Source organism: Photinus pyralis, unplaced genomic scaffold, assembly GCF_008802855.1.
Source record: "Photinus pyralis isolate 1611_PpyrPB1 unplaced genomic scaffold, Ppyr1.3 Ppyr1.4_LG8, whole genome shotgun sequence".
NCBI lineage: Eukaryota > Metazoa > Arthropoda > Insecta > Coleoptera > Lampyridae > Photinus > Photinus pyralis.
Genome location: NW_022170819.1, coordinates 35,638,913 through 35,659,215, shown reverse-complemented (window position 1 = coordinate 35,659,215; position 20,303 = coordinate 35,638,913). Strand labels below are relative to the sequence as shown.

The 20,303-nt window shown below is 38.7% G+C and overlaps 4 protein-coding genes across 4 annotated transcripts; 3 read left to right on the top strand and 1 right to left on the bottom strand.

Moving 5' to 3' along the window:
• Positions 1 to 3,794: 3,794 nt before the first annotated feature.
• Positions 3,795 to 4,628, top strand: LOC116179112. The gene is made up of 3 exons (XM_031498826.1): positions 3,795 to 3,955; positions 4,011 to 4,169; positions 4,216 to 4,628. The coding sequence occupies exons 1-3, from the start codon at positions 3,889 to 3,891 to the stop codon at positions 4,428 to 4,430; spliced, it is 441 nt and encodes a 146-aa protein (XP_031354686.1). The 5' UTR covers positions 3,795 to 3,888; the 3' UTR covers positions 4,431 to 4,628.
• A 253-nt stretch (positions 4,629 to 4,881) lies between these two features.
• On the bottom strand, positions 4,882 to 5,727 carry LOC116179111. The gene is made up of 2 exons (XM_031498825.1): positions 5,563 to 5,727; positions 4,882 to 5,501 (listed from the first exon to the last, which is right to left on the bottom strand). The coding sequence occupies exons 1-2, from the start codon at positions 5,618 to 5,620 to the stop codon at positions 5,101 to 5,103; spliced, it is 459 nt and encodes a 152-aa protein (XP_031354685.1). The 5' UTR covers positions 5,621 to 5,727; the 3' UTR covers positions 4,882 to 5,100.
• Positions 5,728 to 9,699: 3,972 nt separating this feature from the next.
• Positions 9,700 to 10,979, top strand: LOC116178848. Its single transcript, XM_031498477.1, has 2 exons — positions 9,700 to 10,090; positions 10,140 to 10,979. Exons 1-2 carry the CDS (start codon positions 9,745 to 9,747, stop codon positions 10,829 to 10,831), a joined length of 1,038 nt encoding a protein of 345 aa, XP_031354337.1. The 5' UTR covers positions 9,700 to 9,744; the 3' UTR covers positions 10,832 to 10,979.
• Positions 10,980 to 17,797: 6,818 nt separating this feature from the next.
• Positions 17,798 to 19,709, top strand: LOC116179606 (cytochrome P450 9b2-like). The gene is made up of 6 exons (XM_031499407.1): positions 17,798 to 18,068; positions 18,117 to 18,280; positions 18,329 to 18,660; positions 18,707 to 19,100; positions 19,148 to 19,414; positions 19,463 to 19,709. The coding sequence occupies exons 1-6, from the start codon at positions 17,869 to 17,871 to the stop codon at positions 19,648 to 19,650; spliced, it is 1,545 nt and encodes a 514-aa protein (XP_031355267.1). The 5' UTR covers positions 17,798 to 17,868; the 3' UTR covers positions 19,651 to 19,709.
• Positions 19,710 to 20,303: the final 594 nt, after the last annotated feature.

The window sequence follows — 20,303 nt, the reverse complement described above, 5'->3', positions numbered from 1 at the left end:
TCGCGACCAGAAACGTTTTCCCTGGAAACCCAAGATTCAGTAGCCTCGATAGGCTTCCGAAAATTCCATAGGATTAACTATAGAAAAATGTATTCCGAAACACATTAAATGGAATCTTAAAACAAAATTTCTAACATAAACGCAAACTTATAAAGCTTGTTTGGACAAATTACTCCGCACGCAAGCGTTCGATAAATAAAATAAAAACATTTTAAAATTATTTTACAGCATTTTTTTTTAATATTTCTAATAATTTGGTGGTAAAATGGTCAGCGAGATACCAAGGCTTTTGAATCTTACCTTCCTTTAACACAAAAAACTTGATGACAAACAACAACAACTGAATCAATAAAATGACGAATTGCCGGTAGCTGTTCAAACGGTACAAACTTTTAACTTTTAATACCAAGAGAGGCAAATGTGGAGGACTGTCTGAATAAAAAAATGCGTGAAGAAATGCATTGCACTCGCCTTCCAACCATCGCGAACCAGGTTTGTTTTTTTTTTGTTAATTCGCAGTATTTCCTAAAGATCATTAAAAACCATCGCCAATGATAATTATTAGACTCAATAACTCCATATTTCAAAGAACGCGCCTCGCGTCCCCGCTTACGCAAAAAATAACACGAAACCCATTGTCTCTTCTAACAGCGATAAGAATACGTGCGTGCAGTATTCTTTGAAGTTTTGAATGAATGCACCAAAGGGTATAGGGTATAAGATTTAAATACCTTTGACATTTCCTGCATACATAAATACGCCAGCATTATCGTTGTATTTAAGACTTTGTCTTAAAGATGCTTCCTACTCACACGTCAACAACATTTCATATTGTTTATAATTTGGATTTCGCAGGTACCAACTTTTTCTGCTTCTGCAACAAGCCACTGAATGAAGGTGTATTATCTTATTCAACCGAACTAATTTTATTTACAAAGACGGTGATTTTTAGAAACAAACGTCAAGTGACATTTTCCTAACCATTTCACCGCTAGAGCGCGCCAAAGTTGGCCGGTCCGTATGGTGCAGTTCAGTTGAAGCTAGACTGTGGTACTAAGGGTCTCTGGTTCGAATCCAGGTTCGGGCATGGACATTTTTAAATGTATAGTTGGGTGGGTTGGTAGAGCAGCATTCGCTGAAACCCCACCCTCACAAAAATAAAGGCAAAAATAAAAGAAAAATATATTCCCGCGCCCAGTATACCTTATGTTGTATCCCGCCGAAGATCAAATTCACCGTTTCGATTCTGGTCGGGAAAATATTGCGTTGCCAATACTTACACACGTTGAATAAGTGTTAGTAAACACAAGGAAAACCTGTTAGTAATATAACAACCAACCAACACTTGAAAAACCTTACAAATTTAATTGAAATGACTTTTTATTATTTTTCATTCATTGACATTCGCCTACTTCTCTCAAAAATATTAGCTGTGTTGCGACACCTTAGTTAAGTAGGTACTAGTAAAGTCACTAGATATAGAAAGTACCGCAATCATCCGCCATTTTTGGGCAAATTTGCTGGCAACTTAAAAAAATTGACAAATAAAATCTGAATAGCTGTAATTTTTCTATAACCTAACTTCATAGTACTGTCATGTTTTATAAAAATATATACAGATATCTTCAAATAGGTGGAACAATCCCTAACATTAAAGTTACTAGAATCTGGTAACTTCCGCCATTTTTGGGCAAAAATCATGCGTTCTCTCTCTAACACACGAGCCCAATGGATTGCGGTACTTTCTATATTTAGTGACTTTAGGTACTAGGTACATCAATAATAATGAATAATATGGGAAAATAATTAAAAAATGCAGACAAACGAATAAAATGCAAGTACTACTAAGGTAGCTATGGGATATTACCGGCTTTTCTGCAGAAGGATCTGAAACCGCTGCTCCTGCCTCCCTTATTTTAAGGTAGGTATATCCTCGAAAGCTGAAGGAAGGTGAGAGAGCCTCGTGTTAAGGCTGGAGAGAGGAATGTCTGACGAAGGGAAGGGGGGGGGGGGCATTGGGAGCATTTTTAGATATCGCGGGTAGGTACGTTCGATTCCATTAGTGAGGGTGCTGAAGGCTCTTTGACATTGATGGGTCAATCGTAAGATGGATCCGCGCGATTGTTGGAAGCAAAGTCATTATATCATCAATCGGGATGACGGAGATAAGAATAGCTATGGCATCTCCTTTAACCCGAAAAACACCCCTTTACGAATAGAGACAGAGCGAAACTTTATGGGCTCACTCTTCGAGGACACAAACTGGATTTGACCAGGAGTTATCGCAGACTCCTGCCTGACCTGGAAAGGGCACATTGATCGAATAAGCTTTGATCAGAGACATCAGTTCCTTGGACGCAATTATCTGGAACAGGGGAGTGTGACGCAACTTAGCTTAAACAGGGGGGTAAACCTTGCCAAAGGACAGTACAGTAAAGAAACATATATTTAAAAAGTTATTCTGGTTGCATAAAATTAGATGCCGTTTAGAAGAGATTTTGTCATTTAAAAGTAGACATAGGGAAAAAAATACACGTAAATCCCTATGTCTACTTGTTAATAAATAGCACTGTATATGAAAAATGTAGGCAATTTTGTCTACTTCCATTTTGCAAAGAATATCGAAAAAACGCTTCCTTTCTAAGATATATTAGGCCAAAAACTGAAGAAAGTGACGACATTTGGGCAAAAACTACCCAAAAATAATGTTCCGAGCCCAATTTTTGTCTGCAAATTTCAAATGCATGGCCGCAAAAACATAGACTATAGCAAAACTTTCTTCTGAAGTTAATAATTTTTTTCATAATATGCCTAGGCCTCCAGATAACATTGAATATTTCTCTTGTATACCTATAATATTCAAAGAGGTTTATTTAAACATTTAAATATACCTAAAATATATACGTCCCTTGTAAGATATACCTACTAGGTATATGCGAATGGGAATATCTCAGATATTCTCAGAATAAACTAAACAGATTTTTCATTTATTTTGAATATTCTTAGAACATGATGCGTATATACCACTTGGGCTATTCTGAGAATAAGCTTACAGAATATTCTCAGTTTATTCTAAATATACTATTTGTATAATGAGGTATATATTATAGATATTCTGAATGTATCCGTTTCTTCTTAATATTCTTTTAGAACATGCTCTACACTTCATCCATCACCACTACACAGATGCAGTTTGGAAGTATGAATATTCACAAGACATTCATGAGCTGATTAGAATAGGTATGTAGTGTATAATATTATACAACCCACAAGACCATCAACGGTTTTATTGACGACTTATAATAAAAGTAATAATTCTTACAATTCAAAATAAGCGTCTAATTATACTTAAAAAAGACATTTTGTGTGCTGTAATTAAGGTTGTAATAAAACGAATATTCCGAATAACATCCAGAATATTCAATACTGAATAATGAAGGAATATATTAGTGGTGCGTCCTTATGTAGGTATTGCTGAATATTCCAGTCGAAAGTATATAATGCATGGAGCATTTTCTGGATATTTAGAATATTCACATACCTTCTAGTGAATACTCTAAGAATATCCAATGTTATCTATTGTTTTTATAGGTGTATATACGTGGAGGGTACAATGTACAAGAATAAAGGAAGAAGACGAGTGAAGGTGGTAGACGATTTGAAAGAGGGGGGAGGATATGCGGCTATGAAAAGAAAGTCCAGGGTTAGAGAGGAGTGGAGGCGACAGGCGACACAGGATGTGTGTATTCACAAATAATCGACTCACCCTATACATATACAACCGCGCCTCATTCTTTCATGAGTAATTCGGTCACGTGATGTTTATTTGCATCGATTTGTACGTTAAGGTTTTTTAAAGAACTCTTTTAATGTAACTACCCCAATAAGATGGATTTTAGCTTAAAACTGTTAATATTAATCACCGCCCTTATTTTAATATTTACCACACAGTTAAGTGAGTATTAATTGTTTCGAGAAATTAGGTTAAGTTACACCCCAATTTCTTTTAGGTAGGACCATTAAATGTTGGGATTGCAGAAGCGATATCGACCCGAGGTGTGCGGATCCCTTCGATAACCGTACGTTTTCGATGACGTTCTGTCCAAGCGTCGAGTCGCAGTTCTTCGTCGGCATGGAGGCGACACTGTGCCGAAAGATCAGGCAGAAAGGTGAGATTTACAAGGTGCCGCCGACAGTTCTAATTGGATCTTGTAGTGCACGGTGTCTGGAAGTACTTTCGGAGCTGCGCCTTTTTGGGAGAGCCCGGTATTGCCGGCGACGAGAGGTTTTGCTTGATGAGAACCGGGACTTATAATATTTTCATGGAGTATTGCACTTGTAATAGTAAAGATGGTTGCAATTCGTCCAGTAGGTTGAAGATGTCCTCTTTGTTAATTGTCTTGGTTCTCCCCATTATTTTACTCAATTAATGGGGCCTGGTGGTGTTTTAAATATGTACAAATCTTTGAAGAAGCCGGTAACAAGTGTCTAATTAAGACTGCAACTGTTTTAAACAAGAAGCAATTAGTATTATGTACCTAGGCTTAAGATAGAATCTCTATTGATGTTAATTGAGTCCGTCCTTTTTCTACTTTACAATTTTTAATAAAGAAATTTTACATGCTGTCTCTTCGTCTTTTGTTAACCATCAATGAAATAGGGGAAGAGAACCCTAATGTAGGCCCGAGGGTAACTATGTTCAGCATCAGGCTCTAGGCCTCGTGTCAGCTGCCAGTCTTCACATCAAATCTTTGTTTTTTCTTATTTATGAAACCCTTCTGGAATGTTCACTTGGGAGAACCATTTGTATGCTTGCTATGCATTTAGGAAAATACGGGTTTATGTACAGAAAGATTTCCTCTCAAGATATTACACAAATAATAGACTTACATATAAAATTGTGTATAAAATGTCAGATATAAACATTTAACAGTACATAACAAATAGATCTTACAAGCTAAAATAAAAATGGACGGATTACAAACTTCTAAAATTACAGTCACAGAAGGCACTTTTGTACAGATGGGATCCCTTGCAAAATGAAAAAAAAAATACTGACGAATTAATTTTTGTGCATTATGGGCGTTAATTACTTATACTCTACATGTTGTAATGTACAAATATGGTCGTCAACATCAACGGGACCAGTATCCTGAGACTTAAACTTAGACGGCCGCTTCCGTTACACTCATCTTCTATACAGTAACACTCTTCCCAATAATCTCCATTCTCGTACACCCCCCAATTGCACACACCGGTGACACCCATTTCGGCAACCGAGGCACACCGCCGAATCACCTGTCGCCATCTCCCATCCCAGACGAAGCCGATGGGCCCTTGCTGCGTAACCTTCATGCAGAATGATCCGGGCATGTGGCTCTCCTCGCTATTGCAATCGACGGCGATGTGCTGCGACTTATCGAACTTCTTGTAGGCGCCGCAGTTATCTTCGTCCTTCGGATCCTGGCCGGAGCTGCACTGAAAGCATCTAATCGCTTCCCCTAAAAGCAAAACTTGTTAATGACCACACCTACTTATTAACATTATGCAAAAGTTGTTTACCTGTCGTTATGAACAATGCTAGAAGAAGACACGTTAGGACACTAATTAATTCCCTCATATTTATTACTTTCAAAAATTAATTATTAAAAGATTAGAGAAATGAAGAAGATAATAAACAAAGTAGTAAACATAACCACACTTTTAACGGAAACCTGAATCACTCTAATGGCAACATCCAGGGGCGTAGACCTGTACAACTTATTGAGGGGGCTCCCATTTCTCACGAACTATACAGGGTGTTTACGGTTTTCTCTGTATCTTTTTAAGGGGCGACAGTACAGCTCAAAAGAAGTCGAACCCCAAAACACCTTAGTAAGAGTTATTTAATAAGCAAGATAAAATTGGTATTATTTTTTACATTTAAGGATTAATTAATTAATTATTATATAATTAATTAATGAATAGTAAAGGTTAATTATTGATAACAACTTATACCAGTCAAATAAACAAACTTAAAAACAATTGGACAATGCTGTTTAAGTAGTAGATTGCTAGATTTGTACACAGATTAATCGTTTAATGTAAAAACAAATATTATTTCGCTTATTAAATAACTTTTACTAAGGTGTTTTGGGGTTTGTCGACTCCTTTTGAGCTGCACTGCCGCCCCTTAAAAGGATACAGAGAAGACCAAAACACCCTGTGTTTACAATTAACACAACGTTCATTATTAAGAATCGAAATTTTAGACTGAAAATCTTTGTAATCACACCTTATGTCTGTCCGTCCTGTATTGTTACCGCGCTATAACTTTATTAATAAAGTGTAATTCTATTTTTGGGAATCAGTACTTAGCTTATGATGGGTTTGACCAAAGAATTTTAATATAATATTTAAATTTAAAATTAGTATTGAGCATCAATTTCATTGCAAAAACGTCGAAATGCGTTATTTAGATGCCCAATACTTTAATCTGACAAATCGACAAAATACTTAGGTGTTCGATGATTAAAAATCCAAAATCTAGCCAGATAGATTTTTGGTTTTGCTCCCTCACTTAAGTTTAGTGTATGTTTATTAATTTTATCAATTAACAAAAGAATGTGATTTTGAAATCAACGTGATACAAGTCTACCCACAAGCAATAGACTACAACAATTTGTGCTTACATATTTCAGAATAATTAAAAATGATTGATTATACTGATCAATCCATTAATCAAATAATCGCTTAAACAAATAATCGATTAATCAAATAATCGGTTAAACAAATAATCGGTTAATCAAATAATCGTTTAATCAAATAATCGTTTAATCAAATAATTGTTTAATCAAATAATCGATTAAAATGAAATAATCGATTAATCAAATAATGGATCAATCGAATAATTAAATAATCGATTAATTTAAAAAATCGGTTATTGATTATCGTTTGATTTTAATTGATTTTTTTGCCCAACGCTATATCCATCACAATTCACATTCACAAAAACATAAGACGAGCAACTACATTATGAAATCACTATCTTTTGCGCACCCTTGCATAGGCGCCTTTAAATAGATTAATTAAATTAAAAATAAGCAGAAACGAGAACTTAAAATGAGATTGAATTAAAAGTACCTACGTAAAAGCGACAAATATAACAAATAATTGCACAACTGTGACTGCTACTTTTTGACTAAACCGATGGTCGAGATAAGAAATAATCAATTAAAATTAAGTTAATGATCAATTAATCAAACAATCAGTAATCGATTATTTATTATTTATATAATCAGACAATCGATTAATCATATAATTGAATAATCAAATAATCGATTACTCGAATAAGCAAATACTCGATTAATTAAATAATCGACTAATCGATTTAACAAGTAATCGATTAACCGATTAATTTAAAAGAATAATCAATCCCGATTATCGATTATCTTTTGATTATAATCGATTAATACACTCCATTAATACAGCCCTTTGAATTTTCTTTCGAAATTGGTTTCTAGTCCACAAATTTTGATTGGGAAGTCCGATCGAAAAAGTACGAATTGTTTTGGATTCTACGCACCAAAATTAATAAGAAAAAGTGTTTTACCGAGACATTTTGGGGCAGTCGATTTTTGGTAAAAAAGGAAGGTTATACACTGCCTTTTTTTGAGCCCCGAAAAAAAATGTCTCAGATCGACCTGGAAAAAAATTTTCTTATAGAACGTGGCCTGTAGAATCCATAATTTCAAACAGTTCCAAGATTGGGCTACTAGTTCAAAAGTTACAGCCCTTTGAATTTTCTACGAACCAAAATTAATAAGAAAAAGTGTTTTCCCGAGATCTTGGTGCAGTCGATTGTCAATATCTTGTGTAACATCTCTGCACAATACATCCTCCACCATTTCTAGATCAGAAAAAAATCAGGGAAAATAAAAATCGGCATCAAATTATTGTAAAGTAAAAATATCCAGCACTGAACTGAACAGAACTAAATGATACGATTACACTCTTGGATCTTTGACATTAACAACTAATGATTGTTCGACAGTTTAGTTGACAACAGAAAAGTTACTGGACTATAAATTTAGAGCTGTTAAATTGCTTGGTTTTGAGAGGTGAGATTTTTTGATCGCTAGAGAAGGGTTCGCGCCATAAGGGATGTTGGTTTAGAGAAGCGTTGTTCTCGGAGAGCATCCTTGCAGAGTCAAGTAGCATAGCAGAAACCTTGATAGCACCAGGTGATTTTGTGCCACAAATCCTAGCAAAATCTTTTATAAAAGAAAAGTATATAACACTAGTAGATGTGGCAGTGATGACGTAGGGAATTAAATATACCGGATTCCATTAATTTTAGAAATTTGTTGTTTATTGTAGTAAATTACGATAATTATTGGGGGGGGGGGGGGGGCGGTTATATTGTTTGTACATATATGTATAATACAAACATCAAAATTATTGGCAACAGAATTAAACAGTGACTGGCTGTTACAGAAGCTTTTCAAAGAAAAATAATCACAATCTTTTGGGAGTCTTGAGGCAAAGTTATTGAACCAATATTGGTAGGTATATAAAAATCAATAGGCATCAACAAAATAATTGAGTTAGAATCTGGATGGTACAGCGCGAGCCCCCCCTTAGACGTTATCTCGAGACCAGTCATTACACTCCAGAACAATCTGCCTCGCACTTAAAAAATGATTAGAAAGGTCGCGATGTGTAGAAGACTGCGTGTTTGGAATATCTTCAATTAGCAACTCCTCCTAGCTTTATCGTACCCTTGTAGGTTGTTTCTAGGCTTTCATATTGGCGTCGCGCGGAGGAAGAAATTTAAACGTGGAATTGAGATAGTGGGTCTCATTCAGAAACACGCAGAATGGAAAGAGACCTTTCCGAAACACCGCAGAAAACGGAGTGATCTTACATTTAGAAGTTGATCTGTGGACTGTTATTGTGTGAGGGGAGCACCTAGGAGTGTTGATTTCGTGATACCCATCACTTCAATCCCAATAGCGAAATTACTGAAATTCTTCATAGTCATCATGAAAATCCTCCAGGAAAATTCTGAAATCTTCAAAAATTGTGCCGTCTTGATTCCAATGCCAGCAATTCCTTCACTGGATCCGTATTCAGACCTTCAGTGGAGGTCATGACTCATGATCACGTGGTTGTGGCGTTCGACATTTTGTATCCATTTCATCAACGACACACATATAGTGGATGAGAGTGAAATTTTCATCTTGGAAGATCTCCATGATATAGCTCGATCTTCACTCTGACGTCATAGTACTCCGAATCATTGATTCCTACACTCCCGTATTATCAGTAATCATATGGTACAGGTAGCCTACTAATTAATCGCGTTACATATTTTGTTCTACCAGCTGGATAACCAACAAAAGAGAATCGCGGTGTGTATTCAAGTAAACCTTGACCGTGTTTTCCCTGTTCGAACCAAAACAGGTTGAACGTAATACATCGGTTACCATCTGCGACGCTTATCTCCAAGGAAAACACACCTCAAAGCCTCTTTAGTATAAATATTATTTGCTGGGTACAGATAACCTTGATCTGTCCACATGTTAGTAGATGGCCCCCGTGGTTCTCAGAGAACGCATTCATTCCCATTTCATGAGATCATAAATTTTGTAGATATTTTTATTTTAAGCGAATAAAGGAAAGGACAACGTTATCAGTCAGATAAATGATAAACGTTTTATCTACGGTACAGTCACTCACTCGACTCGTTCAGTTGAATTAATTATGCCGTCGATACCTGAAGGAATTTTAGACAAGTTGACGTGTGTGCAGTGTCACGAATGGTTATCGTGCGGTCCCATTCGCCTGTTACCCAACGGGGGTAGCATCTGCGGGAGATGTCCTAGGTTCGAGGGTCCCAGGGATCAGTATCGGCATTTTGCGTTCGAGGCATTGGCGTGTTATTTCAAATTTCCGTGCAGGAACTGGGGGGACGGCTGCCAGGAGTGGATGCCGTTCAAGGGGGTAATGAACCACGAGAAGAACTGCTCCTATGGATCCACGTGCAGCGTGCTTTGTTGCCACCCTTTGGCCTTCATCAAATCTAAGAGGCACTTAGACGCTCACTCGGGTAACGATGTTACGATGCCTCTAGGTTTACTTTACGCTTGCCGTTTCAGCTATCAAACTGGAGATCATACCTGATGGAGTACTAGAATATCTACGATGCACCAATTGCGCCGGGTACCTGTCTTACACCCCAATCTACGTTTGCCGCGACGGCACGAGCATTTGCCAAAGATGCACCTCGCAGCTACCACAACCAGATGGCGAATTCATCCGCGATTTTAGTTTCGAACGGTTCGTCGACATGATGATCTTCCCCTGCATATATCGCTACAGAGGATGCACGCTCCTGTTTAAATTTGGCCAAGAAATGAAAAACCACGAACTGGATTGTCCCTACGGTAAACCGTACAAACGCGAACCGACAGCGCCCAAAAGCGACCCCCAGGAGGATATCCAAAGGAAAGGAGTCATCAAGACCCTATCGGGGCACATTTACGCCACGATTACGCCTAACGCTCCCTTATTCGCGGCACCATCCACCTCAAACAAAGAGCAGCAGGCGCTGTTTTTGGACGAATTTCAAAAGCATCGAGAGAACTTGTCGAGCAAATGGGGGCGGTACAACGAAGACGATTACCAAAACGAGTACGTCAATCAGGTTACGCATCTTAATGTGATCGACGAACTGAAGATCAAGCAACAATACAGAAATTCCAGTGGAAACAATGGAGATATGAACGCGTATTACAACCACACAGAGGCCCAAAAAGCAGATTATTCAGTTTACAATCAACGCGCTTAGTTTTTTAGTGTTTATAGCATAGACCTCCACTTAATTTATATATATTAACAATCTACAATTAGAATACTTCCCGCGTGTTCTGTCTTTCTGTCTGTCTCCCTGCCTATTTTATGTAAAAATGCTGTGCACATTATAATTTTTGATTTTATTTTCCTCTTTAGACTCGGACACCCAAACCGAATTTTGGTTTTATGTCCGTTCAAAACCTCTTAAATTTTTTTGGTGTCAGAAGAAGAAAAAACGACAGACTTTTTTCAACCCTCTAACGCCAAAAAATTCACAGATTTATGCATTCCAAAACTAGATAGTGTCTTTTTAAGTAATCTTTGGAGAAAGATTAATTGTCTGCTCCCGAAAAGGGCGAAGAAGCACAAGCGATCTTCTGTTTGTCATTTAGCCCTTTATGCATCATTTTTTAAGGACTAGCGCACAGGAGGCGTTGGATAGGAAGTGCCGGCTCGAGGGTAAAACCTCGGGTCAAGCGGTCCCTGTGTGTAAAAATGGTTGTGTCTGCATTTTTGGCTCAGGGGAGCCACCCGACCTCAGGAACCAAGCGTCTCAAATAGGAGGGAAGCACTCCAGGGTCTGGCTCAGAGCACTTTGAGAAGCCTAGAGTTTTGGAGCACCAAAAGATACGGACGCACCACGACCCTATGGGCAAGTCGTTGCGGCGAGGTTCAGGGTGCCCAACTGCCCATTGTTCCTGTATCACACCCGGAGGTGGACATCACTGAGCCTCAGTCGAGGTGCATTATGGCTGCACTCCACGGGTTGGAGGGAGGGGAGGTCCTTTCCTCGGATGGAAAGGTTCCGCTGGAATCCGCAGGGTGCCATTGTGGACAAATGCGAGGACCAGTGGACCTTGGACTGGATGAAGGGGACCGTCCCTCTTATTGAGCCCTTGGATTGAGTGTCTGTGTTTTACGGATTCCTGGATGATACGGCCACGATCTTGAAGCGCCTGAAGGGGAAAAATCCTGGTTTCAAGACGAGTCTATGGAGCACGCTCTTCCGCAGGGATGAGCTTGGTAGGAAACTCCTCGCGTTTGATTGCGCTGAGGCATCCTATTAGGGACTCCAGCGGCAGAACTTTCAGGCACACGTGAGCGCCCTGAGAGATCGAGAAAGATGTCGTCAAGACCCTTGAGATACTTTGTAGATTTATAAAGAAGCTATTAAAACCTCCAATAGCCGTTGAAGGCTTTTAAAAGCCCTTTGAAGATGGCGACCGCTTTTAAAAGCTGTCAAAGACCTTTTCCAAGGCCGTAAAAAGTCTCAACGTCTTCCTCAAAGATAGTAGGTATATTAAATAGTCTATTAAAGACTTTTAACGAGGCCCAAAAGTCCTTAAGGGCGGTGAGATGAGTTGCATGAAGTGAAAGCCTTGTTAAATAACAATAAAGCACCGTGAGAGCTATTAAAAGCTCTTGCAAAAATTCTTAAATATTCTTAAGGAATAATTATTAACAATTAATAATGATTAAATACTTTACTGTCTCAGTAAAATTCTTAAACACTACACTTGACGGTTTTTGAAGATTAGGGATGGGGAGGGGTGTGCGTTAAAGGCACTTAAAATTTTTAGAAGCTTTACGACTCGGAAAGTCGCCAAGAAGAATCTTTTGAATAAAGAAGGCCCATAAATAGTTTCTGACTCTTACAGCTATTAGTCGCTCTAAAACACCTTTCTATGTCTTTATAAACTTTAAAAAAGTTCCCAGTTGCAGTTTGGAACGGCTTAGTTTACAGGGGTTGAAAGACCACTTACATAATATAAATTTTATTCTCTACGACTTAAAAATTTTACTGTAACAATTAATCTATGTAATTAAATAATTAAATCCACGGCTAGCTCAGTAATAAATAAACTTTTAATGGCTCTTACCTTGCGGAACGTTGCTCCTTTATTTTCCCTTGTAATTTTCAAGTTAAAACCTGGATGCTCTGGTTTGAGTACTCTCAAATAAATACTCATATAAATTAGACTGTTTGAATATGTTTTTAAATTATATATACATTTCTATGTTTGTTTGTTGACGTGTAAATTTGTTGTGTATACAAATGTTACTTACAAATAAAAATGATATGGTATGATATGCTGTGTAATTCATGTGACGAATACAAAATGAAATTATTTCGATTCTTGATTCGTGATTATGTAGATCAATAATTATCTAGATTTTTTAATAATTGTAAATAAGTGAAGGCCTGGTAATTTTTATATTCAAAGGATTTACACACCTCTGACTGGTAAATAAAATTTAACCGATACAAAAGAATGGTATCAAAATCGTGTGGTGCAGTTCAGTTAAAGCTGAACTGTGGTGCTAAGCGTCCCTGGCTCGAATCCGAGTTCGGACATGGATATTTGTAAATGTACAGGTGGGTTGGGGCAATCTTGGCTGAAACACCGCCCCTCAAAAATAAAGGCAAAATAAATAAATAAAATAAAATAATGTTCGCTCGTATGTTAAGTTAAATAAATAAATCTGCCAACCGGTCGATTCCGCTACAGCACGAAGTTCCCTTTTTGCATAAATACGCCGCTGTGAAATCTTCTGTATCCCTCGATTATACGAACTCGTCTTGAAACTTTTAGCCAAAAATAAATATTACGCGTTCGATTTACATAGATTCGATTTAAACGTTCAGCGGAGAATCCAATACTTCGCGATCTGAAATGCCACAAGCGACTTGCATAGATTCGGTTCACGAAGAATCCCATTCTCCCATCCAATTTTCCCTAATATATTCGCCAATTCAAAAACCCGAAAAGGACCCAATGCAAACCAAACTTCGGTCACCTTCTTTATACATGCAAAGGTATAGCAGAAAAGCCATTCCTAATGCTCCATAAGAACGGTAACACGGCGTGTCTTGCTTGCACACTCGTTTCTTATCCAGAAGCGCTTCATTCTATTGCAATGTACGCGGTACACGTATAAAATTTCCTATACCGAAAAAAATTGTAAATTCAAAACCAAATCTTTCTAAGCCTAAACCTGTTGTCAGATGCCGGAGGGACTAGAAAATTCTAAGTTTTAGTTTTGAATTGCTTTGAGCTAATTGGGCAGGTGTTTTGTGACTGGCATAGTGACCGAATGCCATTGCACATAGGAGCATAAATCGATACCAAATGTCAGAGAGGATTCATCTACAGTTCTTGTAAGTCATCGTTAAGAAGGAAATTAGTGCTGGAAGTTGACGCCAAGAAGTGAGCTCAATTCTCGCATCTAGTCCGTAATACCTAGAGCAATCAAAGAACTTCTCAAGCTCGGTATATATTTAGATAACTAATTCCTGAAGGGTCCTGCTCATGTCCATGAACTTGGCAGGCCTACTACAGCAGACCATAGTTCTACTTACTCATATCGTTAGTGTTCCGTTAGTGCACGTTAGTGCCGCTGAAGAAATCGTTAGTGCAGAAAAGGAAACTTACTATTTTAAAAAAATATTTGTGGGCCTGCTAACTTCATGCCAGCAGACCCATTTGAGAAAATCGATTCAATCTTTGCACTAGTTAAACTAGCAGCGTTAGTGCTCGTTAGTGCCGCCAATATAAACGTTAGTGCTCAAAGTGCAACAGCTCAAAACGTCGTAAAAAGGGGTCTGCTAACTTCATGCAGCTGACCCACATTTGTCAAATTGGCTCAGTCCTAATGCAATTTGAAGCGGCTCGTTAGTGCTTCACATGCGAACGTTAGTGCTGCAAGGGATCCGCGTCAAAAAGGTACCAAACCACCTCAAAATTAAACTTGACTTATTGGGACCTGCCAACTTCACGCCAGTAGACCAACGAGTGAAATCCGTTTGATTTTCTACTTTAATCGACCGGTAAGTATTAGTGCTCGTTAGGGCCGCCAATATAAACGTTAGTGCTCCAAGTGCAACAGCTCAAAACGTCATAAAAAGGGGTCTGCTAACTTCATGCAGCTGACCCACATTTGTCAAATTGGCTCAGTCCTAATGCAAATTTGAAGCGGCTCGTTAGTGCTCGTTAGTGCTTCACATGCGAACGTTAGTGCTGCAAGGGATCCGCGTCAAAAAGGTACCAAACCACCTCAAAATTAAACTTGACTTATTGGGACCTGCCAACTTCACGCCAGTAGACCAACGAGTGAAATCCGTTTGATTTTCTACTTTAATCGACCGGTAAGCATTAGTGCTCGTTAGTGCCGCCAATATAAACGTTAGTGATCAAAGTGTAACAGCTCAAAACGTTGTAAAAAGGGGTCTGCTAATTTCATGCAGCAGACGCACATTTGTCAATTTGGCCCTGTCCTAATGCGAATTTAAAGCGGCTCGTTAGTGCTTCACTTTCGAACGTTAGTGCTGCAAGAGATCCTCGCCAAAAAGGTACCAAACCACCTCAAAATTAAACGTGGCTTATTGGAACCTGCCAATTTCACGCCGGTAGACCAACAAACGAAATCCGTTTAATTTTCTACTTTAATCGATCTATTAGTATTCGTGATCGTTAGCGTCGCAAAAAAAAGCGTTAGTGCTCAAAGCGCCCCTTCAAATTCGTATTAGGACAGGGCCAATTTGACAAATGTGGGTCAGCTGCATGGAGTTAGCAGACCCCTTTTTACGACGTTTTGAGCTGTTGCACTTTGAGCACTAACGTTTATATTGGCGGCCCTAACGAGCACTAACGCTGCTAGTTTAACTAGTGCAAAGATTGAATCGATTTTCTCAAATGGGTCTGCTGGCATGAAGCTAGCAGGCCCACAAATATTTTTTAAAAATAGTAAGTTTCCTTTTATGCACTAACGATTTCTTCAGCGGCACTAACGTGCACTAACGGAGCACTAACGATATGAGTAAGTAGAACTATGGTCTGCTGTAGTAGGCCTGCCAAGTTCATGGACATGTCCTGCTCTACTCGTAATCTGTTTCGAGTACGATACTTAATTAGTACATCCCTTCAGAAGAAAGTAATGGACTCCATCAACGTTAGCGTTGCAAAGTAGGTCATAACTCATCAGAAATTACAAGGATACTAATCAGATAGGGAAGTTCACAAACTATAGATATATAAACACATACAGTGATATTGATTAAGAAGTAGACATAGGGATTTACGTGTATTGTTTTTCCTTACGTCTATTTATAAATGACAAAATCTCTCCTCTAATTTTATGCAACCTTCTTGAAACAAATAAAGATTTTGCCTCGGATTAGGCTGTCGTATTAATTAATTTGAATATTGTTGCTTTCGCTTCCGTATTTTTATTTTCATTCGTGTGCGATGTATTCAACTGAATAAAAAGTTGATTTTGATAATTGGTATAATAATAGTACCGGTAAAAGTTTAAGGAGAGTAAGAGATTTATTTTCTGTGAAGCCAAAGCAACAATATTCAAATTAATTAGTATCTAAGTCCTAAGACAGATCTTTAATTGTTTTAAAGAGTTATTTTGAATGCATAAAACTAGACGCACTTGAGAAGAGATTTTGTCGTTTAAAAGTAGAGGGATAGGGAAAATCAATACATGTAAATCCCCATGTCTACTTCTTAATAAATAGCACTGTATAGCCCTGAAAGGACAAACTAGTTATCAATTAAGACCTAAAGTTGCCCCAAATGATTGTCGCTCCTCGGTGTTATCAACTTTTTGTGACCCGGTGCCCAATTTCTGATAATGATTTGGCAGCTCGCTGTTGGCAGATAAGCCAAAGGCGTCGGCACCGGTAACGGTGAATTTAACCCATTGTTCTGCAATGTAAACTGTACGTACTGTACAAGAACTGGTATGTAATGTAAAACGTGTATGGACTGTGCCCCCCCCCCCCCTTAATGACATAAAATTTAACCTACCTCCCAAATAAGAGGATTAGTAGATGAACGATTGTCGATGGAAATTACAGCCGAAACTTGAAGAAGGGACACGATAATCAAGTCAAGTCAAAATGGCGGTACTCATGGAAAAAGGTAACACGCACATGTATAACCTCCACTTGGAGCACAGGCGAATCTCATCCGACTATCACTTCAGAATTATGAACTCAATCGTCAGAGATCAATATATTCGAAAGATGGCAATTAGAACTCCATACGTTCTACCTTACGCTTTCAGCTTTTTTTTTATAATCGACGTGCACTTCGGTGCCGTTTAAGAAGAAAAAGAGTTGAATATTGACACCGAAAATTTAATCAAAGAATGCGCTCAAATACTTGCGCGGAAAGCCCCTCTAGTGGGTGGGCGGGGGTTACGGGGGTTCTCCGACAAGTAATAATACCGTGACCAATAATAATGCTACGTAAATATGGAGAAAATACATCGTTACCATTATTGGGCGTTAGTTTGAGGTAAGACAGTGGCGTACGAAAGTACGAAATTGCGTTCGTTCATAACCAAACGGGAGATGAAGATTATCCGTCGCTACTATGTTCGTTACACGCTATAAGATATGCTTTAAAATTTTAAATATAGAAAGTTGATCAAAGGGGAAGATTCGGGCATTGCCTTTTAAGTACAGCTGTCCGTATTTCGCGAAGTTTTACTCCTTTATTTGGAGATTCTAGACAAAAAACGCGCATGTAATGCATCTCAAAGGGACTATACCTTCGAATTGAGAACGGAGTAATTGGCAAGGAAAGGTTATACTTATTCGTAAAATATCAATACCTAAGGGTTTCCTCCTGATTTACTTGTACAACGTTACAGCAAAATTAGCATGGGTCTTTGATGTTAGAACTGAACCCATTTAAGTCCAGGAGTCCAGTAGAACCACCTACAATGTTTTAATGGACCCAGTGTTTGAACTGCAAGCAAGTGACAACATAAATCCCAGTATATTCAAATCTTGAAATTTGCAAAAATGTACCCTACGCTCTCGCATCGTTAACATGAAGCAATAAGAAGTAATCTGTCTCAGAAGGTTAAGAAACCTTGATAATCGGTCTATTTTTAGAGCGGGATTTATTTTTCTCTGGTAACACGATATATAGCTGTAATGTTAACTCGCCAAAAATCAGTGATCAGTGAGTGGTACGAGTATAAACATACAATTTAGTGAAAAATCGAACGAAAATGTGGTTCGTTCTTATAGTTCTTGCTCTCGGTTTGTACATCTACCGGAAAATTTTCCAACCGCTGCAATTTTGGAAGGTACGCAATATACCATACGAAAAACCGCTGCCGATAGTAGGAAATCTGCTAGACTCAATACTTAAACGAAAATCATTGAGCGAAATTTTGACAGAACTGTATTTCAAGTATTCCAAGCACAGGTAAGAACGGAGGCAATCGCTCCATGTTTGCAAAGCACCACGTTGTAGATACTTCGGTTTCTTTTCGTTTCGTACTCCGACCCTTATGATCAACGACGTGGATCTGGCGAAACAGATCTGCATTAAAGATTTCGAATACTTTGCCGACCATCGCATATTCATTCCAAAAGGTATTGACAAAATGTGGGACAAACTGATCTTCATCAGAGAAGGTAACGGAGAGCGCGTCGGTAACGATAGTTTCAAGTAAATCTCTGCAGGTGCCGAATGGCAAGAACATCGGAAAATTTCCAGTGCCTCCTTCACCCTGGGCAAATTACGGGTCATGTTCTCCAACCTGAGCAAGTGCGCACAGCGAATCATGACCAGTCTTCACAAAAACAACAAAATGGTCACGGGAAACATGCGTCCTTTTATAATGAAGATCGCTAACGACTTTACGCTCGACGCCTTCATGGGAATTCAGTGCGATTCGTTTAATGATCCAGACAATGCGTTACTGAAGGTGGCCGTCAACACGTACTTAAACCCACGAATGAAGGGATTCCTGTTTTTCGGTACTGCCTACAATACCTTCCCTTTCTTGACGAAGGTAAGTAATCGGAGGTCGTGATGCAAGTTGCTTATAAATTCTTCAGTTTTTCCAATGGAAGTTCTTCCCAGACACGGGACGAGATTTTTACCGGAAAATCGTTAGAGAAACCCTGGAATACCGCGAGAAGCACAACATTACGCGCATCGATATGTTGCATTTACTCAACGAAGGTCTGTTGGAAAATCTCAGGGAGAACAAGAAAGATCCGGATAACGACGAGGTGCAAGACGAAATTGTATCCCAACTGATGGGAATGTACTTCGCCAACTTTGACAGTTTCACTCTAACGCTTTGCAATTGCATGTACGAGTTGGCCTTAAATCCGGACATTCAGGAGAGGCTAATCAGAGAAATTGACGAGACCTGGGCAAACTGCGAGGGTAACTTACCTCACGACACTTTAATGGGGATGACGTACATGGATATGGTGTACAAAGGTAACTTTCGGCGTTTCTGTTCCATGTGATTTCACGCTAATTTTTAGAGCTAATGCGTTTGAGAGGCAACGCTATACTTGCCGAGCGTATCGTCACGAAACCGTACACCATTCAGCCGGTATTACCTCACGAGAAGCCGGTTCACCTGAAAGTCGGACAGGACATTACCTTTCCGCTTTATTCGTACATGCGCGATCCGAAATTTTTCCCCGACCCTTACAAATTCGACCCCGAAAGATTTAACGAAGAAAATAAGCACAAGATTGACAACCGAGCCTACTTACCCTTCGGCGAAGGACCTCGGAAGTGCATAGGTGAGATCTTCCATCGCGCTCAATTGTAGCTCACGCCAAATTTTCCAGCATTCCGATTGATTTCCGTCGAGATAAGACTGATGCTGTTCCATCTATTGTTGCGATTTAGATTTGTGCCCACCGAGAAGACTGTCATTCCATTCGTGGAGAGCAAACGGCACAATATACTTACCAGCGAGCATGGATACTTCATCAATATGGAACCAAGGAAGGACATTGACGAAACTTATTTTTAAGTGAAAAGTAGACTGTAATTGGATTTATATGTGCAATAAAGAAATTAATTGAAAGCCTTTTTGGACCATTATTTTTACCACCCCACGTTAGTAAGGAGGGAGGCATTGGGGTGAATCCCCTCCCTTTTTTACGGAAATATACGTGTTGAAGCACCAGGAATCCGAATAAAACAGATGTCGGTTTGACTGTCTGTCTGTACTCTCATTTCCGGCTAACCGGCTCAACCGATTGGAACCAAATTTGGTACCTACTCATATTCTTTTGGGCAGAATCGTACTTGCGCAGGTGTGCGGGCGGTAACTGTGCTGGCTACAGCAAATTTTTCACAAATGCATAAAGGTGTGGATAATTACTCCGGATCATAAAACAAATTATCGAATTATCGAAAAAAAAACATTTGTCTCATAAGTTTTAAAACATCGTTCTTGGCTTTGGTTAAACGGCATAAATAATGTCAAAATCCCTAGTCTCCCCAGCAACATGTACTTTTTATGTAACTAAATGAGTATCTTTGACAGTGGCACCTCACTGAATCATTTGTTCTCCTTTATTTATTGTTTGCCAACTGGCAACGCAAAACGCATTCTATTATGGGACAGATCAAAACATGGCGTGCAAAAGGTAATTCCAGTAATTTTGATTTGCCCCAAGA